Source organism: Odocoileus virginianus, chromosome 26, assembly GCF_023699985.2.
Source record: "Odocoileus virginianus isolate 20LAN1187 ecotype Illinois chromosome 26, Ovbor_1.2, whole genome shotgun sequence".
Lineage (NCBI taxonomy): Eukaryota > Metazoa > Chordata > Mammalia > Artiodactyla > Cervidae > Odocoileus > Odocoileus virginianus.
This window is the reverse complement of record NC_069699.1, coordinates 12,759,467-12,786,139: the sequence shown is the minus strand read 5'-3', so window position 1 is coordinate 12,786,139 and position 26,673 is coordinate 12,759,467. Positions and strand designations below refer to the sequence as shown.

Here is a 26,673-nt window from a genome sequence, read left to right as displayed (position 1 = left end):
GAAGGACCATAGCCTCAAACTCAGTGAGATAATAATCAGATCCTTCGGTGAAATAACCAAATAGCAAGGACTTGAAGGCCCATAAATTCATGACAAGTATATAGAAAATAATAAGTAATCATAATAATGAACAGAAAGCAATCACTAACTCTAAGCAAAGCAAGCAAATAAGAAAGAAAATGTCCAGAATTCTTTGGTAGTCTAGTGCTCAGGACTCGGAGTGCTTCCACTGTAGAGGACTCTGGTTCAAATCTGTGGTTGGGGAACTAAGATCCCACATGCTGTGTGACATGGCCAAAAAAAAGGTAATCATGAATATACTGCCTCTTGAGTGTCCTAATGTAACCCCCTGTGATAGACAGGATTTTCTTCTCTGTGTCCTTCACCCCCACTCTTGTGCCTGTGAATACTTTATATTATATAGCAAAAGAGACTGCAGATGTAATAATCATCATGGACCCTGAAACAGGAAGATTATCCTGGATTACCCAGTCTAATCACTTGAACCCTTAAAAGCAGAGAAATTTCTCCATCTGGAGTCAGACAGAGAGGTGCTACAGAAAAAGTCAGAGTCAGAGCATGAAAAGGGTACACGGCTGGCCTTGGAGATGGAGGGGGCCCAGTAGTCTCTAAAAGTTGAAAGTCACCCAGCCAACAAACCAACAGGAAACAGGGATTTCAGTCCTTCAACTGGAACCGAAGCCTTCCAACAACGTGGACAAGCCTAGAAGGAGATTCTCTCCTAGAAACTCCAGGTAAGAGCCCAGTTCAGCCAACACCTTGGTTTTGGCTTATAAAACCTGGAGCAGAGAAACCAACAGGACCTGCTAAACTTCTGACTTACAGAACCATGGGGTGATAAATCTGCATTGTTTTAAGCTAAGTCTGTGGTAATTTGTTACAGCAGCAATAGAAAACAAATATGCCACCTAACATTCATTCAGCCCCCAATAATGGTAATATAACTACATTGCAAGGTGGTGAGGTGATTCTGTTTGGTGAGGAGAAAATACTAAAATAAAACTTAAATCTCATGTTGCATAAGATATACTCATAAGATTATATTTAAGCCTTAAAAAATAGCAGCATAAGCATCTGTAGAAATATGGCAGTAGTGAAAGAACAGCTAAAAGTGGTGTAAGTGGTTGCTTCTGGAGAGCAGGAATTGGGAGTGAGGAATGGTGGGAAGAGGCTGCATTTTTTTTTCCATTTTAAGGCTTAGAGAGAACTATATGATTTTTAAATGCACATATGTATGTTACTGCAATAAAAATAAGGAAGAATGGAGTCCCGTGCCCACCAGTGTAAGATGTGCCCAGCTCTCTCAGGTCTGAGCAGGTGGGTGCCAGGGAGTATGGTGACCCTTGTTCTCTCATCACCAGGGTGGAGGAGAGGAACAGCAAGCTTCTGGAGTCAGAGAGGAGGCTGCAAGAGGAGCGGCACCGCGCCGTGGTGCTGGAGCAGCACCTGGAGAAGATGCGCCTAGAGCCGGGCAGGATGTCAGCCTCTCAGAGAGCGGCCCCCAGGAGCAAAACAGGTAGGGCTGGGGGTGGGGCCAGCCCAGGACCACATGGGCTGATGGTGTTCTGGGGCTCCTGGTTCTGAATGGGGGGCCAGGGGGAGAGGACATGCAGCAGCAGAGGCAGGCTGAGCTCTACCCTGGTGGAGGGGCTGCTGACTGGCTCTGGCCTCTGTCCTGAGCCCCTCAGCTTCCAAGGGCAGGACCCTGAGGTTCCTCAGGTCACTTCTGCTTCCATCCCATTGGCCAGACCCTAGTCACGTGACCACACCAGCTGCAGAGGGAAGTCTAGGTGTCCTAAACTAGAAGTTCAGTTCTGTGGCTCTAACACAGTGGTTCTTAAGGTACAGTCTCTGGACCACAAGCAGCAGCATCTTGTGGGGCGGGGGAAGTGGGGGTGCTAAGATGCCAGAGCCAGAAGCCATTTCTGGGGAGGGAGAATCTTCAGTGTGGAGATGATGGATCTGCCTCTCTCTGATATCTCTATCCCAACCCCTCCAGCTTCTGGCGTGGACTTTTGTCCCCACTTCCCTGCCTCTCAACACCGCAGTACCCCTCCCCCAGCCAAGGACACGTAGATCTTTTTTTCCCAGGGAAGGTGAGATCAGAACACTGTAGGACGTGCCAGAAGTAGGGCACAGAGAGGGAGGAAAACCCTTTCCCACCAGCAGAGCCAAGACTCCAGGGCCTTCCAGGAGCTGCTGAGAGTACAGGCTGGGGAAGGACTACAGGGCTTAGCTCTGCTGAGCTCTCAGGAACAGGTCCCTTAGGATGTAGTGTCTCCTGACCTTGGACTTACCTCCTGCCAGGCAGCCGAGCTCCCAACTAGGGAGGGCTAAGCCACAGTAAGAAAACTACTTTGGCACTGCCTGGACAAGAAAGGGGCAACTGCCTGGAGAGAAAGTGACCATGTGGCTTCTGTGTATGCTGCCTGTGACCTGGGAGAAGCACTACCCCTCTGGGGGGCACAGCACACCCCTTCACGTATACAATAGGAAGCCTGATTGTGAAATGTGGTCCCTTGTGGCAGTTCCATGCCAGTGGGGAAGAGAACAATAAACAAACCAGCAAAGGATGGTAGGTTAGATGGAAGCAGGTGCTGTGGCTCACAGCAGAGGAAGAGGACAGGAGGTACGGAGAGCAGCTGATTTCTGTGGAGCAGTCACCCTAACTGATGAGCTGACATCTGAGCAAAGACAGCAGAACGGGGTGGGAATGTGGCATAGATACCAGTGGGAAGAACAAGTGCAAAGGCCCTGAGATGGGTACATGGCTGGAGGCTTGGAGGCAGTGAGACTACAGCATGGGGAGTGGAGTATGAAGTGAGGTAGGGAAGTCATGAAGTGCTGAGGAGGTGGTTCCATCACACAGGCCTTGAGGGCCAGATGTGCATTCACTGTGGCCTCATGGTGCTCTGGAGGCAAGAACTATTCTCCTCACAAAACAGGTGAGGAAACCAGCTCAGAGAGGTTGATGGTTTACCTGGGGTCACACAGCAGGAGGTAAAAGCCAGGGCTGCTGATGTCAGGTGATTTACCCTGCACCATGCCGCCCCTGAGGTCTTATTCAGCACAGAGGTTTTCTGATACTGTGATAGTACTCGAGTTCCCCACCAGGTGGGCCCTGATTTCTTTTTCTGAGCACTCTTTGTCCCCTGCACCCAGCCACCCTGGATCCCCTATATGTATGGATAGAGCTGGGGGTGAGGGGCCCAATGGTAAGAGAGCATCAGGTCCGATGACCGCCTAGACTCAGACCCAACCTGCAGGCCAGACCTCAGGCCCAGCTGACTTCCAGAAACTTGTAAAATGCCAACATGGAAACATTAACAAGAGGAGCCATCTCAGTACAAAGCAGGGCCTGGAGGGAGGCAGCCTATACCCTGAAGGAGGCATAATGTTTCAAAAAGTGGAAAAAAACAGGAAGTGGACAGTTGGGGGTTGGGGGGGGGGGGGGATGCTAACACAGGGCCATGGTCTCATCACAGAAAGTGGCCACTGCTGCCCCACAGGTCTGCCTACCTCAAACACCAGGCACCACCCGAGCGAAAGTGAGAGGAAGGACCCATCTTCCACCCAGCTCTCCAGCGTGCCCATTGAATCCCAGATGGAGGAGCTGACCACCAGGTGCCCCCTGCCCCTTCTTCTGGAAAGGGTGATGTTGCATGGGTGGAGGTGCTCTGACAGGCAGAGGGACCACATCGCTTCCCCCCTGACTTCTTTATTTTTTTCCCCCCTGACTTCTATTTGGCCAGAAGGCTGGTCCTGCAAGGTCCTGGGTTCTAGGCCTGCAATTCAGCGGCTGGCCATCAGGGGGCAGAGACACCCAACTATGACTAAAGATCTGGTCCCAAGAAAAGCTTTATCATGTGTGGGTTACTGAACCCACTTTTCTCATTCAACTTAAACTTTTTAAGGTCAAATGCAGTGGTGGGAAAGGAAGAAAGGGGAACCTCTATAAATTAATACTCATGCCTTGAGGCAATCAACATTTTGGGGAGATTCTAGATACTAGGCCCAGCAGCTCTGAGTGGGCCCAGAGAGGAATCCCATATGGTATTATTCCCCAAGGGTCCCTGAGAGGAGGGGACTGGTCAGAGAGTACCCTGAGTGTGAAGAACAGCTGTGCTGGCAGCCCCAGGGCCCTTTGCAAACATGCACACATGTTCACATGTGCCAGCTCAGCCATGCTGAGCCCTCTCTCTGTGTGGTCCAGGTTGGCCATCCAGGTGGAGGAGAATGAAATGCTGAAGGCAGCCCTAGGCAATGCCCTGCAGGGAAAGGAGGAGGACTTCCGAATGTACCATGAGACCCTGGACCAGGTGAAAGGGGTTTTCCTGCAGGCCCTGCGGCAGCAGAAAGCAGACAAGCACTAGGATGGCAGCCCAGTGTCAGCCTGGCTGGACAGGGCAGCCTTAGGCCTTGAGAGGACGAGGCTCTATCTGAGGACTCCATCTGCTCCTGGAAGCCAACCTGAAACAGCCATCTGGGCCCCTTCTGCCAGAAGAGGTGCTTCAAAGGTGACCAGAGCCAATATCCCATGGCAGGAGGGCAATATCCCTGGGCATGCTTAGCCACAGCAGGGAAGGAGACTGACACCCTGTCAGCATCAGCAAGAGCTCTGGGATGAGAAGCCAGCTGTGGACGGACAGATGCAGTCCCTTGGGCAGGTGCTCACTGCCCCTGTCCCCTGCAGGCCCACAGAGCTCCACATGTGCAGGAGGATGCAGAGGGCTCTGGGCTGGGAGCATCCCCCAGCCACCCAGCCACACTCCATCTCCCTCACCAGAGCATCCTCATAGCCCAGTGCCAATCCCAAGCCAGGGCTCCATCTGTGGGCATCCCTCCCTCTGCAGACTTGGGGGCCACTATGCTCCTAGTCATCTTGTCGACCCACACCTTAGGGTTCTTCCTTAGATTCAGACCCTCAGGTGTGTAATAATAATGATTATTTTCATGATCATTGCAGATCCCAGTGAGTGGGCATCTACTGTGTAAACCTGACCCCCATCAAGATCTCCAATAACCCAGGGGGTTGTCACTCTGTTTTACAGATGGAGAAACTGAGGCTCATGGAAAGACACAGAGCTAATATTTAACCCTGGTCTGCATGCCTCCAAAAGCCAGGGCCTCTAAAAGCCTGGGCCTCCTTGAGCTGATTACCCCGGGTGGGCGTGCTACCCACTGCTGGGCAGCTCTGCCCCCCACCAGCTGCTCCAAGAGGCACCTCTTTTTGCTTCCCAAAGGCTGCAGCTGGTGGGCACTGGCGGCAGAGGGCAGAGGCGAGGCCAGCAGGAAGATTTTGAGGCAGTGGGTCCAGGCAAAGGAAGAGTGTACCTCCCTCCCCACGGCACAGGGCTGAGCTGGGAGCGCTGCTGCAGGAGAGCTCCAGGCCCCTCTGTGACTGCCACAGGGTCACCCCCTCCACTGCAGTTACTGTCATGGGGAGGGGTGGCTCCATGGAGGGCAGCCACATCTCTGCTCACACGGGCCCACACAAAGACACACACACACACAAATCCCTGGACTCGGGAGTATGAATCATATGTATACACATGTGCCAACAGATGGTGCTGACTCCAGACTCATAGGTCCTGCCTGGCCATTTCCCTTCAAGTGGCATCAGAGAAAAACTTCCTTCCCAGGAAACCTGAGGGGCCCTTCATCCTGACTGCCTTCACTACACTTGCTGAGGTCTCTAGACCTGTCACCCCATGGCAGGGTTGAGACTCCGAGTAGGGGGGCCAGCATGGACTCCCTCCTCAGCCCCATCCTTGAAGAAGGGCTCCAAGAGACAGGGTCCAGGAAGCTGTGGATGGCTTTCCCTGAGGGGGGGGGTTTCACAGTATGTACGCCGCCTATGTGAGTCACTGCACAAGTGACACAAGTGACTGGTCTTCTTTAGCAGGAATGTACATCTACCTCTACACACACACACACACACACACACACACACACACACACACACGTGGAGGGGCTAGCTTAAAGGTCTACTCCACTCCCCCAGCAGAATCCCTCTTCAGGACTCCCTGAATTAAAAGGTGCCAAGTGCTGGCGCAGTGGCTGGTACACAGTAAGCACTCAATAAATGTCAGCCCTCAGTATCTCCTCTATTAGTTCCACAAATACTTGTCGGGCAGCTCCTCTGCCCCAGGTAAGGGGGCGCCGGGTAAGGCAGACTCGGCCCCTGAGATCCTGGAAGCCCCAGACCAGCTGGGGAGACAGATTCCCAAGCCACCAAGTACCCAGCCAGCTGGCCGTCAAGTAGTCACTGAAGGCCAAGAGCATGCCAGCCTCTCCAGGCCTGTTAGGGGCCCAGAGGTGAACCTGACTTGTTGCTGCTGCCTTTAGAGAGCTGTTGGTCTGGTCAAAGAGGCATGGGAAACGGAGGGCCCTGATGGAGCAGGAAAAGGTAGGGCGGGATGGAGGGAGGCAGAGACAGAAAACCGCACCTCAGAGCCTCCCACCATCCCTCTAGCTTCCAGGCTCATTGCCCAGGTCTGAGTGGGACAGGGGCCATCCTTCTGCTCTCCCTGAGGTATGGGTGGGAGAGGGTGGAAGGGGAAGGCCCAGAAGAAGAAAGTGTTGTCAAAAGGGACAAGGACGGGGCCCTGAAGGATCTAACTCAGGTGGGCTGGGTGGGGAGTGGACCAACCTGGTCTGTCCAGGTGAGTGCCCTGAGCAGCAGTGCCTGTCCCTGAGGAGGACCTCCCTAGCCCTCAGGCAAGTGGGCAGCCAGTGGGCTGGACTTTCCTCTCACAGATGGGGACACTGAGGTCCCTGCCCAGAGCCACACAGTGGTGGGAATAGGAGACAGGTGCCTGGAGAGTGCAACAAACAAAGAGGCCAAGGATGGAGAGGCCTCACGTGAGGACTGTCCCTGGCCACACCTTGGGCTGTGGGCCTGGGTGCTCAGGTTCCAACACTGACAGGTGACACCTGGTTGGGTCATGGGTGTGGCTTGGCCACTGTCCCTGTGGGGGCCTCTGGGGCACCAGAGCTGAGCTGAATAAGGTTGCAGTCTGGCTCAGGCTGATTCAAGCCCCAAATACATTCCACTGCCCCTGGCCCTCTGGAGGACTCCTCCGGGCCTCCATACCCCTCCTCCAGCGAGACCACAGCCACCATACAAGGAAGCATCTGCCCACCCGCTCCATCTTCACAGGCTCTGCCTGCACATATACCCTATCTCCTACAGTCCCTGAGCCTTACACACACACACACACATACACATGCCATAAACAACATACCACACACACATACTTTCCCCAAATTTTTACTATAAGCAGCAACCAGAAACAAATAAAAAGGACTCTGACACTTGAGAGAATTGGCCCCCTACCCATCTTTCCCAGTGGCCCTTGCTGCTCTTAAGTCAGTCACTTCCTGCCCCTTGTTTTGTGGGTGCCAGGCACCCTCCCCTTGGCACCCCTCAGGCAGGGAAGAGCTGGCCTCAGGCTGTCTAACCCGAGGTCCAAGAGGCCTCCCTAGCCCTCCACCCACCTGCCGTCCACCCCATCCAAGCTCCCGACAGGGCTTGCCTGGTGGACCTCCTGCTGCGTGTGAGTGCTGCCTGTCCGGGCCTCTGGAACGAGAGAGGGGTCACCACCTCTCTTAAGAGCTTCTCTCTATGAGCAGTCCAGTGAGCCAGGCCCTGGCCATGGAGGGAGTCGTCAAATCCCCTGACCCAGTGAGGTCAGGGCCGGCAGGGTGCCCATTTACAGATGCCCATCTGAGGCTCAGAGAAGTAGATCGCCAGCAAGGAGGAGCTCAGGCTCAAGTCAGCCCAGCTGCACCTGGGTTCTTAATGGTGAAGCCAGACCACCCCATCTGCTCCCCAGAGTCATTCTCTTTGAGCCTTACAAGGGCACCAGCTGGATGGCTGGCCCAGGCTGGTCTCAGCCAGCACGGGTGTGGGTGTGCCGGGTTCCTGCCCATGCAGGGCAACCAGTTCCAGAAGCTTATGCAGTTGGCCCAACAGCTGATTCTAACCTCCTCGTACGTCAGTTTCCTTTTCTGTCAACTAGGAAAAATGGTAACCACCCCTTCCCAAGGGATTGTGGTGACATTAAAAAGAGTTAAACCATGTACAGTCTTACAACCATGCCTGGCTACCGTGATTAACTTGTTTCTCCTCTAACCATCACTGCCTCTACGTCGGGATTCTGTTCAGGTGTCCCACCTCCTCCAGGAAGCCAGCCCTAACCCCCTCAGCCTGGCTTAGGCACCCTTGCCTGATGCTGGCCTCCTCTAGCACCTATGATCCATGACTGGAGCCCCCACCCAGCCCTGACAGGGCAGGAATCACCGCTTCCTCAGAGTCAGGGACCAGCCACACCGGCCTCTGTGTCACTCTGGGGAGTGTGTGCTGGGAGGCAGCTTGTCGCCTTAAGACATTATGGGAAGGTAGGGGACCTTCTCCTGCCACCTTGCTCAGGCCCTGGAAGTGCCCCTGCTGGGGGCAGACGGAGGAGAGCACCCCTCCCCCCTCTAGTCTCAGCTAAGCCTGTGACGGGGGTCAGGGGATCAGCATGGGCTCCAGGACCTATCCTGGATGAATGACCACCACACAGCTCCTTCTGCCCCCCAACTCTGCCCCTCCTTGCACGTGCACACACAGGCCCTCACAGACTGAGATCCTCACCCCAGAGGATCCCAGAGTGGCTGGATCACTGGGTGGCACTGGCCTTAAGGAGGCTGTGAGGGACCCTGGCACACGCCCCAGCAGGGAACTCTCGGGTCCGGCATCCACTCATGTATCCGTCTGACCCACTGGGTGCTGGAGCCGGGGTAGAGTGGCCCTCAGGATACCCCTCTGTATCAGGTTGGCTGGTTTGAGGCCTTGGCTACCCCTTCCCAGAATGAGGGTCCTGTCTCCCCCAGAGGGGTCCCAGTTGGTTCGGAGCACTGCGGTCTGCCTCCATCCTGCATGGAGAGAGTGCCTACACTTGAGGACCTGCTGGCACCCCTCCACCTAGGCAGCTCCCCGTGGGACAGGGTCAGGGTAGGGGGTTCACATCTCTCTTGTCAGTTCCAGTTCCACTGGGCCACTAAGTCCTCCGCCCCTGCACTGATGCCTGGCCAGGCAGGACTCTGCATGCTAAACTGGACCAGGACAGGGGGCTAGGTGGGGGTGCCCTGAGAATTCACACGTAAAAGTGTGTGCCGAAATTCATGCAGCTGACCATCAAAGCGTGTGCATGGTGTGAGTGTGGCAAGGCAGGGCAGAGCTCACAAGCCTGCAGAAGTCAGCAGGGGCCACCTGGAAGGCTTCCTGGAAGAGGGGCGTCCCGGCGAGCAGTGAGAGGGAGACACAGGCTCTATGGACCAGGGAAGGCAGGTTGAAGACAGGCCCAGGTGTCCCGGTGGGAGCCGATGCCAGTGGCACCCCCTCTGCCCCCCCATCCTCCCTGCAGCTCCCTGTGGCCAGCAGCTCTGCAGCACTCGGCTCTGCTCCACCTCGCTCAGCTCCGCTCCAGGAAGGCCACCTCCTCCCTGCCCTCCTCCTTCCCCCCTCCTCCCGCTGTCACCACTCACCGATCACAGCCTCGAGGGGGTGGGGACCCCAGGGCTGGACACACCCCACCGTGGCCCCAGAGCCCAGCTGATCGGACGGTCGCACGGTCGGACGCAGGACCCCGGAGCCCCGAGGTGGGCAGTGTGCCAGGGTCCCTCACAGCTGCCTCAAGGTCAGTGCCTGCCAGGGATGCAGCCACCTCAGGGTCCTTGAGACCCAAGGAACCCACCCCAGGTTCCTCATCCCAAACCTCAGGCTCCAAGCCAGCTTTACTCCAGGTGTACCTGAGGCGGGCAGGTCAGCGGGCAGGGGGCACTCCTTTGTCCACTGGCGGGCCCAGGTCCGGGGGTCCTTCAGGAGAGGTCCCAGGCTGGGGGCCAGCACGGCCGCGCTCACACAGGCCTCACTGGGGATACCCGGCACCGGCCATGGGGAGCTAAAATTGGAAAGTGGCGAGTGGGAGGCAGCTGACAAAGCTATTTCGCAGGCTCTTCACCGTGCTCCGGTTTCAAGCTTCTGCTCCATTAACCCGATCCTCAGGGCCTCCCTACCCCCACCCGGCCCATGAGAAGGTGCCTCAGCCCTCAGGCCGGAAGTGGAGAAGTCAGGTCGGGCAGCCCCCTGGTAGTGGCAGGGGCAACAGATTGGCTTCTCCAATTAGGGACTCCAGGGGGCTCACTGAGACCACTCAATCCCGTCCCTGGTCCACTGTGTGACCTTGACAGGTCCCTGCCCCTCTCTGGTCCATGACCCCTCCATCACTGCAACAGGGAGAATGCTGATTTTAGCGGCCCAGAGGAGCTGGTTTCAGAAATGGTGAGGGAGGTTTGGGAGAGGATCTGGGGCAGGAGACAGGGCTATGCCAGCCACCCTCTTGCTCAGCCCAGACCGAAAAGATGTCTAGACACGTTCCTCCCTTTAATTTGGGCCCTGAGCCTGTCACCCACAGGGCCCCTGGGAAGGTCCTGGTTTAGGTTGGAGCAGGATACAGAGGGCACAGGCTCTAACTGAGGTCCCAGAGATGACCCAGAAGGACTCCTGGGGATGAGCTAGGCCCTGGCAGGAGGGAGTGGCCAGGCTCACCCTAAGCCTAAGACTGGTCAGCACCTTGGGCAGGGGCCAGCACACTCCCTGGTGTCTGCCTGGGCCAGCCTAGCCCCACACCCACTACTCCAGGGCACCTCTTCAAATAGCACTCCTCCAGCCAGCTTCCAGGGCCTGAATACACAGAGCACTGAGAGAGTGGGCCGGTGTGGCCACGGGGGTGGCAGGCTGAGGCTCAGGGGCTGGGTGAGGTAATGGGGGTCAGTGAGAAGCTAGAGGCTGAATGAGAGGGATGGAGGCTCGGTGCTAGGGCAGGACCTGGGAAGGTCCTGAGAAGTAAAGGCAGCTCAGGAGCAGGTAGGGAATCACAGAAGGGTGCCCCGAGGGGGTGGGGTTTTGTCGGAAACTGTGGGAGATTTACTGAGAGGAGTGCAGACCCTGGGGGCCAGAAATACAACGGAGGTGATGCAGAGGGAATTTCTCCACGTGAAAATCATCTGAGACCTTGGAGGAGCAGTTTGAGCAGAGGGTGGGGACCGGTCCACCTGAAAGGTATGGCGGAGTGAATGAAGGTGAAGAAGGCAGGCTGAGAGTGAACAGAATGCTTTCAAGAGCCTTCGGGGGGAAGGGCGGGAGCTAGAGTGGCAGCTAGGATGGGGCACCAGGTGGTAGGGGGCCTGGGAGGAGCGGGAGATAGGTGGGGGGGAAGGATGGTATGAGGTCCCCAAGGGGCAGGAAAGGCAGTTTCTCTTCAGAGTGGGATCCCTACCATCTCAGTGAGGGACCAAGAACTGCACGAGGCAGTGCTGGGGGGGTTCAGGGTCCTCACCGGATCTTTCTCCCTCAGCGCCATCCAGGCTATGGGCATCAAGACAGCATTGCCCGCGGCAGAGCTAGGCCTGTACTCCCTGGTGCTGAGTGGGGCCCTAGCCTACGCTGGCCGGGGCCTCCTTGAGGCCTCACAAGGTAACAGCTGGGCCCAGGGGCAAAGGGGTGGGACCCTTCTTCCCCTGGGGTTCTCAGCAAGTTTCTCTGCCCAGCAAGGTAGAAACTTAAGAAGCCCCAGACTCAAGGGTAGTCCCTAGGCCCTGAGCAGGGAAGGGGTCGGGGTGGGGGGGTGTTGAGCCAAATGCAATCATAGGGAGATTCAAATGCCGAAGAATCAACAGACACCTGGACAGAGCCAGAGCCAGAGCGACAGAAACAGAGAGGCTCAGACACTCGGGAATACAGAGACCTGGCCCCAGACACACAGCGAGACCTAGAGAGAATCAAAGGCAGAGAGAGACCCAGACCTTCTCTCCTCTCCCTAGGGTGGCATCAGCCTTGCTATAGAAGCAGGTATGGGTGTGAAGGGACCCCTCCCTGAGGCCACACTCTGTTCTCAGATGGGGCCCACAGGAAGGCTTTCCGGGAGTCTGTGAGACCCGGCTGGGAGTACATTGGTCGGAAGATGGTAGGTTCCCCACACCTCGGGGTACCTGACCGGGGTCCCTGATCCCTGGCACACCTTTCCCGTCCCAAACCTTGCTTGACTCTCCCCTGTTCCCAATGGTCCCACATAACAAGAGGGCTCTCAGTGGGGAGGGTCCCTGGCTTGAATTTTAGCAGCCTCAATTCCTCCAGTGGTCCCTCCTCTGTCCTCCTGGGGTCACATCAAGTCTCCCAGACCCTGCTCATTTAAGAAACAACTCGAGGCATGCTTCAGCAGGGCCTCCAGCACCATCCTCCCCAGAACACTGCAATAATGGTAGAATGTCAGGCAAGGTGCTGGGCAGAGGGGGAGCTCTGAGGAGCAGGGCAGCCCATACAGTGCCCCTCATTCCTCTCAACCTATCTTCCGGGTACTTGCCACAAGAGGGGAAGGCAGGGACCTTCCGCCACTGCTCTCCTCTAATGTATAAGAAGGCTCTGGGAGCGGGGAAGGTGCTGGGACCCTGACCAGCCCACTCTGCCTCCACCCCAACTTAACCTGCCGGGACCTGCCCCAGGATGTGGCTGACTTCGAATGGGTCATGTGGTTCACCTCCTTCCGCAATGTCATCATCTTCACCCTCTCCGGACACGTGCTATTTGCTAAACTCTGCACAATGATTGCCCCCCAGGTGAGCTGGACCTGAGCCACCCCAGCCTCCCCCTCCCTTTCCCCTCATAAGGGTTGTGGGAAGGCCATCCTGGGGTCCCACTTCCATTTACTTGAAGAGGTAACTGAAGCCTTCTCCAGTGGCAACCCACTCCAATATTCCTGCCTGGAGAATTCCACAGACAGGAGCCTGGCGGACTACAGTCCGTGGGGTTGCAAAGAGACACAACTGAGCAACTAACACTTTCACATTCACACTTCCCCTGTCCACAGCTCCGCTCCTGGATGTACGCTGTGTATGGGGCCCTGGCCGTGGTGGGCATCATGGGCCCTTGGTACCTGCTGCTGCTGCTTGGCCACTGTGTGGGCCTCTATGTTGTCTCACTCTTTGGCCAGCCCTGGCTCTGTCTTGGCGTCGGCCTGGCCAGCCTTGCCTCTTTCAAGCTGGACCCCCTCATTTCCTGGCAGGTGTGTGCTGGGGCAGGGCAGGGCAGGGGTGGAGGGTGCAGGGACCAGACCCCAAACATCTTACTACATCCAAAACCTTGGCCTCCAGAGTCTCCCCAAGCATGTCTTTCACTTTCCCACCTGTCTTCAACCCTTTGATTACACAGCATGTCTGGCCCATGAGGCAGTCACCTCCACCTCAGCATACATGTCCGGCTCTACCCCAGCACTTAACTGGTGCTGGGCGGCCAGTGCTGACTTGCACCGGCAGAGGGAGAGGGCAGGACCAGGCTGGGCCCCTGCTGGAAGCGGGATGGGCTTCCCAGAGACAAGGGGCATCCTGGTGAGCCGACGGCCTGTTCTCTCCCATCCAGAGCGGGTTTGTAACAGGGACTTTTGATCTTCAAGAGGTGCTGTTTCACGGGGGCAGCGGTTTCACGGTGCTGCGTTGCACCAGTTTCGCGCTGGAGAGCTGTGCCCACCCTGACCGCCGCTACTCCCTAGCCGACCTGCTCAAGTACAATTTCTACCTGCCTTTCTTCTTCTTCGGACCCATCATGACCTTTGATCGCTTCCACGCTCAGGTGAGGGGACGGACACCCTGTGGGCCCCCAAGACAGGACTAGGGCCCTTTCCCCCACCATGACTGCCAGAGGGGCCTGGTCTCCACACTCGGGGCAGCCGGGATGAAGCGGCGTCTCCCCTCACCCTCAGGTCCCGACAGTTGGTGACTCACCATTCAGACAGGGCTCCTCCCGCAGGCAGGGCTGGCCTCCCCGCTCAGACACTTGGCGTCCCCTCAGGTGAGCCAGGTGGAGCCCGTGCGGCCAGAGGGCGAGCTGTGGCGCATCAGGGCCCAAGCAGGACTCAGCGTGGTAGCCATCTTGGCCGTGGACGTCTTCTTCCACTTCTTCTACATCCTCACCATCCCCAGTGACCTCAAGTTCGTCAACCGTCTCCCGGACAGCGCCCTCGGTGGGTGCGCGCCGGGCCCAGCAGAGGGACGGGGGTGGGCAGCCATTTCAGAACCGACCTCAGCCCGCACCCCACCCCACCCCCGACAGCGGCGGAGTCATAGCCGCGGCAGCATCTAAGGAAGGGTGGGGGAGCGGGGCTTTGCTGTTTGAAATGCGCGGGACTTGGAGGTAGGCTTGCCCTGTGAGGCCCGGAGGGGTATCCTACAGAGGGCGCCCCACTCCACTTGGGGCCTAGGGCCGATTTCCACAGCCAGACAGCATCTCCCCAGGGCCAGCCCCGCCCTCGGAAGTGGGGCGGGACCTCCGTAGAGGGGGCGGGACCTCCGTGGGGGCGGAGCCTCGTGGGGGCGGTCCGCGCGCAAGGACCGCCCCAGGAGCTGGTAATTTTCCGTAGGTAAAGGCTGGGCTCATCTACCACGCTGGATTTGGGAAGGCCCGGGGCAGGGTGAGGGGCGGGAGGGGATGCCAATGTGACGGCCCCCAGGCAGTAACGACCCTCTGTCCGCAGCTGGCCTAGCCTACTCAAACCTGGTGTACGACTGGGTGAAGGCGGCTGTCCTCTTCGGAGTCGTCAACACCGTTGCGCGCCTCGACCATCTGGACCCGCCCCAGCCTCCCAAGTGCATCACAGCGCTCTATGTCTTCGCAGAGACGTGAGTGAGAGGTCCGGGGACACGCCCCCGGTATCCCCACCTTCCCTTAGCCTCTTCCCCCATGCTCCAGAGCTGGGCGCCTGGCCGATTTACACCTGTCTGCTCTCTTCTCCTCCTACAGACACTTTGACCGTGGCATCAATGACTGGCTTTGCAAGTGAGTTGGCGTGGGGTGGGGGGATGTCACAGCCATCCCCCAGGTGTCTGAGTAGGGCCTTGTCCAGATGGGTCCACGATTTCAAAGGTCACCCCCTGGGCCAGAGGAAGCAAGGTGGGAGTGAGGAGGTTTAAGTGAAAGATGGGGGTTTGGACGTGGGTAGGACCCTGGAGGTGAGAGAACGGTGGAGTGGAGACACACAGCAGGGCAGCCTGGACAGGACTTGACCCCGGATTGAGGGCATCAGGAAGGAGGGGGTGATGACTCCCAGGAAGTCGTGTGCTAGGAAGGACTCTAGTTGAAGGGAGAAGGCGGAGCTGGCAGAAGGGCCTAAAAGGAGTGTCAGAGGAGCAGGAGAAAAGTCAGGATCATGGGACACCCTGGAAGCTAAGGGAAGCCCATTCTGGCATAGTGGGGGCAAGCAGGTTGGATGCTGCTGAAGCCAGAGACTGAGCATGAGTGTTGGTTGCCTGCAGGTTTTCAGCGTTTCCCGGGAGACACAGGGGCAGGGGAGGAGAGGGAAAGTTGGGGGTGGGGCACTGAGGAGCTGCAGGGGAGTTCCGACGTGGACAACCCCTGGAAGAAGCTTGGCACTGAAAGGGGACACATAGGAATGGCTGAAGGGAGAAGTAGGTGTTTTAAAGACAAGAAATAATGAGACATACTTGGGTGCTGAGAGGAATTATTCAGTAGAGGGGAAGAAGTCGGCAATGTAGGATAGAGGGGTGATTGATGGAGGGAGGTTCCTGAGAAGGGAAGAGGCAATGGAACCAGTGCCAGGCAGAGGTCTGGCTTCAGGACAAGGAGGAGGAAGAAAAGCCAGTGTGGATGTAGAAGAATGGTGGGTGAGTGTGGAAAGGTGAGGGATTCCTCCTGAAGGCTTCGATTTTCTCTGTGAAACAAGGTCATCTGCTGAGAGCTGTTTGTTTGGGGATGGAGGGCGGCAGCTTCTATGTGCCTCCCTTGCTTAGATCACCGCACACCCACTCATACCTGCCGGAGAGATGAAGGTGGAGTAGCACTGCAGAGCCTGGGAGAAGAACTGACTAAAGAAACTTGGACACTGACAGCCCAGATAGTGTGGGAGGTGGTGGGTTTATGGATTCTAATATGACAAGGTGTGGGATTCTTCCCATCAGGGTTTAGTTTCTAGGGTGAAGGTGAGGAGGAAATGGGTGATTTGGGCTTTCCCAGATGGGTGAGAAAGAAGAAGTGAGGGAGAAGGGTTTTTAGGTTATTTGTGATGATGACTCATTGAATATAAGCCTGTTAAGAAGGGTGGTAAAAATAGAATGGCATCAGGAGATGAGGAAGGTAGGGGGAGTCAATGAGATTGAAGAAGTGGAACTAGGGAGTCAGATCAGTCCCTAGTGGGGCTGGGTGAAGGATGGAAATCAGGAAGAAGTAAAAGAAGTGGTGAAAAAGTTGGGGTGTGGCCATGGGAGTGGAGAAGAAGTCATTGGAAATGAGGTCAAGTAACAGAGATACTAGCTATGCAACAGGTCTTCAACCAAATTTATTTAACAAATATTTATTGAGTATCTATCTACTGTGTGCCAGGCACTCACTGTTCGAGGCTCTGGGGATACAGTTGTGAACATGGCAAAGACCCTGAACTCATGGTAGTTACAGTCTAGTGGGGAGAAACAGACCATAAACAGGTAAAAAAAAAAAGAGAGAGAGAGAGAGAAAGATAATTTTAGAGAGTGGTAAGTGTTATGAAGAAAATAAAAGAATGTAATGGGATAGACTCTTCTTTAGTTGGGGTCCAGGCAGGCCTCTGTGAGATGAACTGAGACTTGAATGAATGTGGAGGACAGATTTCCAGGCAGAGAGAAAAATAGGTACAAAGGCTTCAAGACAGGAACCAGCTGTGTGTCTCTGAGCGTCAGAAAGACTGGTAAGGAGAAAGCACAGTGAACGAGGCGGAGAATGGTGGGTGATGAGGTCAGGGAGGGAGGCAGAAACCAGACAACGTGGGATCTTCTAGCCATAGGAAGGTGGTTGAGTTTAACTGTAATGAGGAGCTATTGAGGGAGGGTATAATTGTGGAAGTGAGGTAATCTGGGTTACACTCTTAAAAGACCTGCCTTGACAGGGAAGCCTGGCATGCTGCAGTCCATGGGGTCGCAGAGAGTTGGATGCAACTGAGCAGCTAAACAACAGAAGCTGCTGTGTGGACAGTGGACAGTAGACGGCAGAGGCAGAAGCAGGGAGATAGCTTAGGTCCCTGCAATAATCTGTGTAAGAGGAGATGATCGCCTGGACTCAAGTGGTGTTACTGGAGGCATGAGCAGTGCTCAGGACTGAGTGGAGGCTGTAGAATTTGCTCACTTGGATGTGAGTGGAGAGGGGAATTGAGAATCCAAGAGGGCACGAAGAGTTCTGGCAGCAACGGAATGGATGGTGGTGTCATTAGCTGAGATGGGAATGAGGCAGGTTTGGGCAGGGATGAGGGAGTCCGTCATTCACATGAGGTGTCTGGTAACAGTTGGATTTATGAGTCAGGAGATACATTTGGGGCTCATCAGCATAGAGATGGCATTCAGAGTCTTGGGTGTGGATGAGATCACTTGAAGAAGGAAGGTAGCTAGAGAGGACGGGATGTTCAAGGCTGAGCCCTCCATATTTTGAAGCTGGATAGAAGAGGAGCAGCCACCTGAGGCCCAGGATGTTGAATATGCCCCAGATGATAGTGTTGAGGAAGCTGCCCCACTTCGTGTATCCTTTGCCCACCTCTCACCCTCCCACCGGCCCCTTTTTCCACCTTTCCTGCAGGTATGTGTATGACCACATTGGTGGGCAGCACTCTGCAGTGATCCCAGAGCTGGGGGCCACCATAGCCACATTTGCCATCACCACTCTGTGGCTTGGACCTTGTGATGTTGTCTACCTGTGGTCATGCCTTAACTGCTTTGGGCTCAATTTTGAGCTCTGGGTACAGAAGCTGGCAGAGATGGAGCCCCTAGCGCAAATTGAGGTGAGCAGGGAAGGACTGGGGCTGGGGTTGGCTGGGGCCCTGGAGTAGGTGGCACTACTGACCTCTGGAGTCTTCCAGCCACACTTGACTCTCAGTCCAGAACTTTCCTACCACCACCCTCCTGGTCATGAGGGCAATGACTCCTCCTGTGGGTATCTGGCCCTCCCTTACCTTCTGCAGGGTGGGGGCGCCTGGCGCTAGCTGTGTTGATCAGGTTGTGTCCTCTCTCCAGGGTGCAGTTTCCCATGTTTAACAAAGAGGGAGAGCTGGCCTGTGAGTCTCAGAGACACGGGCATATCCTAGGATCCTGTGGCCATGTGGGCAAGGCCTCTGACTCATTGTATCCTCTTTTCCCCTGGGCCTCTTGCCTCACTGCCAATGTTTTCCTGGACCAAGCAGACCTCTCTGTCAGAGCAGATGTCCCGCAGGGTCCGAGCCGTCTTTGGGGCCATGAACTTCTGGGCCATCGTCATGTACAACCTTGTAAGCCTGAACAGCCCTGAGTTCACAGAGCTGGTCGTCCAGCGCCTGCTGCTCTCAGGTGAGGGACAGTGGATATAGAATGTGCCCTGTGTCCACTTCGAGAATCGTGACCTGAAATGTCCCCACCCCACTGCAATTCCTCAAGGACCCAACAGGGAGGGGGCAGTCAAGTGGGGAGAGAAGAGTCACGGGGGAGGGGGGCTCTGCTCCTAGGACCCATGACCTGTTCCCCACCCAGGGTTCCCCCAGACCACGCTGGCCATCCTGTTTGTCACCTACTGTGGTGTCCAACTGGTGAAGGAGCGAGAGCGAACCCTGGCTCTGGAGGAGGAGCAGAAGCAGGACAAAGAGAAGCTCGAGTAGGGGTGGAGGGGAAGAGGGATGGGTTCTGCTCAGCTCTTTCTGGGCCCTGGTCCAGGCCAGGCCAGATGGGGCCTGGACTGATAGAATAAAAGACTTTTCTACCGTGGTTTGGCCATTCCCTTCCCCTTCCTCCCGTGGTCTCCTAGCTCCCTGTCCAGGCCAGATGAGGAGCTGGAGGTCCAGGGAGGGGGCTCAAACTCTCGGCGCACACAGAGTGTGTAGGAGACACACGTGGAGGGCAGAGGCCACCGACCTTGGCAGCCCAGCAGCTGAACACAAGAAGCCCCAGGTCTTTAAACCACCTGGTCACTGCTGCTTGGAGCATCTCATCCCAGACTCAGCTGCTTGCTCGGAAGGCACTTTATTCTTCTCGCAGAAGGAGACTTACTCAGGCTGCAAGGTGCATTAGATGGGGTTGCTCCCCGCCTGACAGGCGAGGAGGCTGAGTCCTTTGGGGCATTTACCGGCACACAGCCAGTCTGGGACTGGACCAGGGTGCAGTCTGACACCCCGTGAGGTTCTGCCTCATAGACCAAGAACACTGGGGGATATGAGACACTGGAGAGGCCAAAAGTTTCTTATCCCTGCCCGAAGGCCCAGCACTGGGCAGCGATTTCCCTGTCCCAGCTGAAGCAGCTCCTGGGGCACCATGACGGGATGGGATCCAGGTGGGCTCTGCCTCTGCCAAACTCCTCTGCCAGGGACTCCTCCCTGGAGTCCCCACCCAGAAGGCCAGGCCTCGTGGTCTACAGCATGGGGACAGGGCACATTCAGGCCCTCTGGGCAGGTCACAGCTTGGTCAGGCGCAACACGTTGAGCCGCACAGGTAGGAAGGTGGCGCCGGCAGCGTAGGCGATCTCCCGGAGGACCCCCTCCCACTTCTTCTCATCCTCATTGTATCTGGGGTGGGAGGAGTGGGGACAAGGACATAGAGCTCAGTCAGCCAAGTCCAGGGTGGGACCCAGCAGGAAGAGTGCAGCAGACCACCCCTGGGGGGTGCTGCCTCCCAGCCCAGGCCCACCTCCTTCCTTTCCATGCCCTGGGAAAGGGGTGGGCACCTACCTAAAGAACCTACATTCTAGGAAGGGCTTCCTCTCAAGAATTCCACATTCTTTTTTTTTTTTAACCACATAACATATGAGGTCTTAGTTCCTTGACCAGGGATGGAACCCATGCCCCCTGCATTGCCTGCATTGGGAGGATGGAGTCTTAACCACTGGACCACCAGAGAAGTTCCAAGAATCCCATACTCCTTGAAGTACACCTCCTTCTGGGAAGGTCTACACCTCCTCAATCCCCTCCTCTTGAGAATTTCTGAACTGAACCCTCCAAGAAGTAACCCCCACCACCCTCAATGTCTTGGGTCCTGTTTTCCCAGCAGTGCTGCTCCCTAGAGGCCGCCTGCAGTACTGGCATCACTGAAGGTTCAAAAGCTGCCCCAGATGGCTGAAACCACTCCTGACCACCCCCAGATAGGATCAACCAAAGAAGCAAGGCACTGAGAAGCTAGGATCCAGCTACTTCTCAATCCCAGTCCAGCTCTCTCCCTCAGGAGGGAGGAGAGAGGAAAAGCCCACTCTGCTCCCTGGGGCCCATTTCTGTGGGTCTGGGTCCTAACCTGGGCATCGGCTTCTGACTGTGACACTGTTGATACCCCATAGTGGGGTACGGTGCCATGTGTGCACATCCAGACTTTCCCAACCAAATGAAGAGACCCTGGGCTAAGCAAGGCATGTCTGCTGTCCCATCCCCACAGGGTTCCCTGAAAGGCGGTCAGCTCTGCCCCGCCCATGAGCCTGCCAGGCACTGCCTCGGTGCCCAGCCAGCCTTGCTCACAATTCCTCTTCCCTCCATGGGGCCAGGCTCACCTCCAGATGTCGTTGAGCTCTGTGGGAACCAGCTCCCCGGACTCCGTCTCCAGAGTGGCAAAGCCACCGATGGCATAGAGGGTGCCCGCCAGGCTGACCAGGCTGAGTGAGCTGCGCTCCTGTGGGAAGGCCTCAAAGGGTGCCCACCTGATGGGAAGGAGGGGGCATGAGGGGGGTGCCCCCATGGGCCTTGGCAAGCCCAGTGACTGTCCCCTGCCAGCATCCATAGCTTCAGCTGCACCCTTCAAAATCCAACTCCCAGGCATCCATTCTGCAAGCACAACCTCCTCTTCACTGACTGCTCAGGAACACCCTCTGGTCTTCTCTTCTTCCCCATTCTCTTGCCCTTCACGTTTCCCTTCACTGTTCCCCTACCATTCCATCCAACCTATCCCCCGTGAAACCCACCAGGGATCTCCCCAAGGTCCCACCTTTGCTCCAAAACCAACTCCTACTGGCCACCTCAGTCACCATTGAGACCATCCTGTGCACTCCTGCCCCATCCCTCTTCTCCCCTTCACAGCCCAGAGCCTCTCAAGCTGCCTTCACTCCCCTAACTCCCGAGGTTGGACCTCCATCCCTCCAAAACCCCGCTCCCAACCACCGGAATTCAGGTCTCTGGAATCCAGGGCCCACAGTACACACCTCTGTTGACATGACTTTCTTCACCTTGCACCTCCCCAGCCTCACCTCGTAGGTTTCCTTGCTGAATAAAGCATCTGCCCCTGCTGTCCCTCAGGACCTGGGCCTCAGTTCTCCCACTCACACTCTCTCTCCTGAGGGAGCTTGTCCCCACGGAGTGCTGTTGACCCCCAGATCCCACCCTCCAGCTCAGCCCCCTCTCTGCCCTGTAAGCTCCTCCTGGACACCCCCAAGCATCTCACATCCACATGTTCTAAGTGGACCCTCATTTTTCCTACCTAACTTCAATAGTTCCTCGATAAATGACCTCCCAGCCTCACACAAAAGTATCCACCCGTCCCTCTCACCCCCACCATTCAATCAATTGCTAAATCCTGCTTCTTCTGTCTCCTGAACTCTTGCTACTGAGTATGGCCTATGGACCAGCAGCATCAGCATCACCTGGGGGGTTGTTAGAAATACACTCTGAGATCCCTCCCCAGACCTGAGATTCAGAATCTGCATTCTAGCATGATCCCCAGGAGATTCTTGTGCATGTGAGAAACACTGGCCTAGATCTTTCTCTGGTGCATCCTTTCTGCCCCATCACTGCTGTACCCCCAGCTCCAGGCCACCATCAGTACTTGCTACACAGCTGTACCCCTGCCTCCTGGGAAATCCCTAATCTCTTCTCTACATGGTCTGCCATGAGGCATCTTGGTAAAACACAGATGGGAGCTTAAAACCCATCAGAGGCATTTCACTACTCTGGGGATAAAGTGCCTCAGCCCACTGGCCATCTCTCCAGCCCCAGTATCCACCAACCCCACCTCCCTTCACCCACCACACTCCATCCAGCCTGACCAAAGCCCTTTTCTCCAATGGGCTTGTCTTTTTTCCCTCCTAACTGCCTTGGCACTAGCCTTCCTTTGCCTTCAGGCATCCTCCCACCACCCCTTTAGCTGGCAGAGTCCAACTGGCCTGCTAGCACAGTTTTCTTCCTGACCTCCCTGGGCCGAGCAGCTTCTATCTTGGTTACTGCTGTTATCTCTAGCCATCAGGCCAGTGACCGGTATGAGTCTCTGAATGAGGAACCTGGCATCTCCTGGGAGCTCTTGCCTGCAGTCCTGGCTGGCCATAACACTTGCCCCATCTTGTAGGGGAAGCCACCTCACTGCTGGCCAGAGTAAAGGGGCTAGGTCTGTGCTGATGTCCAAGCTCAACAGTGGAGACCCAAAGTAGGTGCTATGATTCCTGCCGGGGTAGACACAGAGAGGGCTGACAAAGGCCCAAAGCCACGGGGCCAGAGGGTTTACAGTGGGGACCTTCGTCCTTGGCTGTCCTGTGGAAGGGGGCGGGGAGGCGGGAAGCAGCCATACTTGTTGTCCGCAATGCTGTACACTTCGGCTGAGCTGGTCAGCCCTGTATCTGTGACCCCAGCAGCTACAAAAATGCGGCCATCATGGATGGTGGCCCCGAAGAGTGAGCGGGGAGTCTTCATGGGCGCCAGCTCCCTCCACTCGAACTTCTTAGGGTCGTAGACCGACATCTTGTTCAGGCACTTCCTATGGGGTCGGGGTGGGGGGGGGGGCAGTTAGAAAGGAGAAGACGGGGGGCAGAGCCGCCTCTCTCCCTTGGCCCAGTCCCTCCAGCTGCCTCCCAAGGCAGGCGGGACAGACCCCTGACAGCCTCGGGGAGACTCGGCTTCGGTTCCGCCCGCCGACCCGGCTGCTGCACTCCCCGCTCCAGGCCCGGGCCTCACCTGTTGCTGCCTTTCCCGCCAATGACGTAGACCAGATCCATATGGGAGAGCACCGAGTGTCCGTACACGGCATAGGGCAGCGGGTCCGATTCGCCCCATTTGAACGACCTAGAGGGGAGGGCAGTAAGGCGCTCTCTGTCCGTCTCTGCGGTGGGCGAATGCCCACCACCCAGCACGTGTTGGGATGCACCCAACTTGTTAACCGGAACTCCCCAAACCCTCAGTTCCTCGCTCCCACTTCACCTGCCAGCCCCGCCCCGCCCCGCCCCGCCCCGCCCCCGGATCATTGGCCCCGCCCCGATCCTTGGCCCCGCCCCGCAGCCCGCACTCACTGTCTGTCGTAGCACATGACGGAGTCCAGGCTTTGCTCGTCCTCCTTGAGCTCTCGGCCGCCGACCACGTAGATGGAGTTAAGAGCCTCTCCCAGTCCGAAGAGGCAGCGTGGCGACGGCAGCGGCGGCATCCCCAGCCACTCTGAGTCCAGGTGGTCAAACTGCGGGCCGGGCGGCCAGTCAGTGACCTCCCCACGCCCCCTCATCAACCCCTCTCCCCAGCCCCGGCCCAGCGCCTTCTGTCCACCCCCCGCCCCGGGTCCTGAGGAGTCCGGGCCTGCAGGTAGGGCCAGCGCAGCCTGGAGGCGGTGCCTGGAGACAGTGCCCCTCCTCCTATCGGGCTGAGGACAGCCGAGGGTCCCGACCCCACAGGGCCCCGGAGATCACTTTTATAGCACCGTGATGGGGCATTCCTTGCAGAGCTGAGAAGGAGTCTCTGAGAGGGAGGCCCAGTTGCCGCCCTGGCCCTTCCCCAGTATAATTCCTGAATTGAGGCGTGCCTGCCCCGTTTTCCATCCCATCCCACTACACAGGAAAGGCCCAAATACAGCCACCCACTCCTTCAGACTTATAGTGTAATAAGTCTGTGGCCTTGTGCACTCCAACAGTCGTTTTTTCTGGCCACATTCGCATGGTTTGTGGGATCTTAGTTCACTGATCAGAGATTGAACCCCATCCCACCCCCCAGCAGTAACGTGGAGTCCTAACTACTGAACCAAGAGGGAATTCCCAACAGTCTGTTAATAACTATACTAGTGGCTCATCTTTTGGTGGAGTTTTCTGAGGGCTGAGCACTATGCTGATGAACACTTTATAACCATCAATTAACCTTCAGACAACTTTATCAAGCTAGGAAGTATAATATCACCATTTACAAACAGAGGCCTAGAGAGAATACACAATGCGCCCACCGTGTGCCTTGGCTGGCGGAGACGCTCTCCCCACCCCCCAGTTTAACACTGGCACCATGCTGCCCCTCACCCCTCTCCAGCCTGGTTAGGCCTCAGTAAGCACACCACTCACTAGGCTCCTTCCCATCTCTGTTCCGTGCTCACTGGTTCCCACCCAGAAGCACTGCATCCTCCCCTCCATGTCTCCAAATTCACCCAACTGGCAAGGCTTAAAACTACATGTCCAGTCACAAGGAAACCACGTTTGCCCTCTGAGATCCCACTGTCACATTATAACTTGAACCAGGCACCTCACCCTCCTGCTCCTTCTTGGGCCTCAGTTTCCTTATCTGTGCAATGGGAAGGGAAGGGAGGATGGTTCCTTTGTTTGAGACACACTGTTCCACATTCCAATCCTAGCTTCATGCACAGGTCTTAGCCAGGACCCCTACACTGACCTTGCTCGTTCTCACTGTCCCTGACCTCAACCCCTGCACAGAGCTAGGGCCTCCAACATATTGACAATCTGAAAGCTGACATCTCCCTGAAACTGAGACACCAAAGTTATACATCTTATTGTCAACTGCCTATAACGATCTTCAGTCTTCAGGCAAGTGGCTGTCACTCATCTTCCCTGGTCTGCATCTCAGCCTATACCCAATGACACTCCCCAACAAGTAGACACAAGCCTCTGCTGGGTTCCAAGGCGCCCCCCAGTGCCCAGAAGTCAGTACTGGCCGCCCCTCCCAAGGCTGGCCAGGCACCTGCAAGAAGTAAGCGCACATGGGGTCCTCTTTGTTGTCCTCATTGTAGAAAAGGCCTCCAGCCACGAAGATCTGGTTCTCTTTGGTCACTAGGCTGACATGGTTCTTGGGGATCTGGGTTGAGAGGGAGGCACAGTAGCACTCATTGGCTGCCGGGTCATAGGCCACGGCGCCCTCCTCACTGATCATGAAGATGAGGTCCTGCAGGAACATGCCAAAGCGCAGGGTATCATTGAGGATCCCGGGTAGGATGCGCTCTGCCTCCTCTTCCTCCTCCTCCGCCTTGGCTTCAGTTGTGCCCTTGTCAGTGGCCTTGGCCCCAGCCGACTCCTCCCCCTTCTCCTTCTTCTTCTTGCGCAGCACGGTGATGCGGCCCTCGTGGGCATCCTTCACCATCTGCACCTTGCGCAGCAGCTCTGGCTGGGAACGCACGAGAGGGTGGCGCTCCACGCGGCTCTCCAGGAAGGCGCGTGGCAGCAAGCGGAAGCGCACACTCTCGAAGACCGTGGGCAGTGCGCGCTGGCGCTCGGCTTGCGCCTCGGCGTCACCGCTGCTTGCCCATCGCATCACCGCTTCGAACACGGCTTCCTCCTTCTCCACGTTGAGGCCATCGCTGGAGATGATGGCGATGAGCTCGTCGGCCGAGAGCCCTAGGAAGTCGGCGTCGCGGGCCACCAGCGAGAAGCGCGCGCAGATGAAGTCGCGAGCGGACACGGCGAGGCGCGCGCAGTCAAGCAGGAGGCCGAGGCGGAAGACCGCCAGGCAGTTGGCCAGGCACAGGCGCTTCTGCAGGAAGGACACGCAGATGGTGAAGATGGAAGGGATCTGGAAGCGGTGCGCGGCGGCGAACAGGTCTTGAACGCTCGCCTCGTCCAGCGCGATCTCTGACGTGTACAGATAGTGGAGCACCTGGGCCACCACGTCAGGGGACACCTCCTCCAGGCGCAGCTCGCCTGCGCTCTCAGGCTCGGCCAGGAAGCGCGCCCGGAAGTAGGGGCTGCAGGCGGCCAGTACCAGGCGGTGGCACGGGAACTCGCGCTCGCCCACCCGCACCACACAGTCGAGGAACTTGCCGTGGTCCAGCATGTCCTTGAGCCCGTCCTGCAGGAGCGTCTGCTGGTACAGCCGCTGCTCCTCGGCCTGCTCCAAGCCCAGCGCCATGGTGGGTGGCCTCCTCTCCGCCCTCCCTGCCTTCCTGCTGGGTCGCACTCAGTCTACGCAGCTGTCCAAGCCGGGCTATATATAGAGCTGGACCGGGCCCTGTAAGACGAGCTGCCTGGCCTCCTGCACATGACGCAGAGGGGACAGCTGGGCTGACCCCCCCCCCCCCCCCCAGAGCAACCTTGACTCAGCCCCCCGGGGGTTCATGGGACTGGGGTGGGGTGTCTCGGTCCTCCCTGAAAGATGCGGGCCTCCCTGCCTCCTCTCTAAATGGAGCGCAGTGAGGCCTTGACTGCTTTCCTTGGTCTAGGTGATGCCCCTCAGGGAAGGGGATTACCCAAGCTCTGTCTCTCAGTCCAAGGAGGGATAAGCCTTCCAATCCCTCAAGGGTCTCCCTTCCTCCAGGCCTTCTGGGCCTTTCTGCCCAGCTGCCCCTATCCTCCTTGGAGTGTATCTGCCTCCACCCAGTCCTGGACACCGTGTGCTCAGGTTTCCCACTCAATGAATTTGGGCCTGGGGAACCTGTTGCCTCAGCTTTAAAATGGGAAGACTT

At 56.9% G+C, this 26,673-nt stretch overlaps 3 protein-coding genes across 4 annotated transcripts in view; 2 read left to right on the top strand and 1 right to left on the bottom strand.

Moving 5' to 3' along the window:
- The window catches only part of CCDC13 (coiled-coil domain containing 13), a 36,868-nt gene extending 28,762 nt beyond the window's left edge, over nucleotides 1-8,106 (top strand). Inside the window, exons 14-16 of the mRNA XM_020872392.2 lie at nucleotides 1,383-1,537; nucleotides 3,531-3,645; nucleotides 4,235-8,106. Of these exons, the coding sequence (XP_020728051.2) occupies nucleotides 1,383-1,537; nucleotides 3,531-3,645; nucleotides 4,235-4,394 (430 nt within the window). The 3' untranslated portion in view covers nucleotides 4,395-8,106. The remainder of the gene's footprint in view (nucleotides 1-1,382; nucleotides 1,538-3,530; nucleotides 3,646-4,234) is intronic.
- On the top strand, nucleotides 1,456-18,828 carry HHATL (hedgehog acyltransferase like). 2 transcript variants are annotated; one of them, XM_020872395.2, is made up of 13 exons: nucleotides 4,417-4,538; nucleotides 9,435-9,707; nucleotides 11,427-11,545; nucleotides 11,968-12,035; nucleotides 12,571-12,684; nucleotides 12,936-13,130; nucleotides 13,484-13,693; nucleotides 13,913-14,084; nucleotides 14,595-14,739; nucleotides 14,861-14,896; nucleotides 17,675-17,876; nucleotides 18,276-18,417; nucleotides 18,598-18,828. In XM_020872395.2, the coding sequence occupies exons 3-13, from the start codon at nucleotides 11,440-11,442 to the stop codon at nucleotides 18,720-18,722; spliced, it is 1,515 nt and encodes a 504-aa protein (XP_020728054.2). In that variant the 5' UTR covers nucleotides 4,417-4,538; nucleotides 9,435-9,707; nucleotides 11,427-11,439; the 3' UTR covers nucleotides 18,723-18,828. The 2 variants fall into 2 exon arrangements, with proteins under 2 accessions (XP_070311615.1, XP_020728054.2); XM_070455514.1 differs by lacking the exons at nucleotides 4,417-4,538; nucleotides 9,435-9,707 and adding an exon at nucleotides 1,456-1,537.
- A 236-nt stretch (nucleotides 18,829-19,064) lies between these two features.
- Nucleotides 19,065-26,151, bottom strand: KLHL40 (kelch like family member 40). The gene is made up of 6 exons (XM_070455509.1): nucleotides 24,960-26,151; nucleotides 23,306-23,466; nucleotides 22,974-23,081; nucleotides 22,591-22,776; nucleotides 20,591-20,737; nucleotides 19,065-19,622 (listed from the first exon to the last, which is right to left on the bottom strand). The coding sequence occupies exons 1-6, from the start codon at nucleotides 26,118-26,120 to the stop codon at nucleotides 19,511-19,513; spliced, it is 1,875 nt and encodes a 624-aa protein (XP_070311610.1). The 5' UTR covers nucleotides 26,121-26,151; the 3' UTR covers nucleotides 19,065-19,510.
- Between the last annotated feature and the right edge of the window lie 522 nt (nucleotides 26,152-26,673).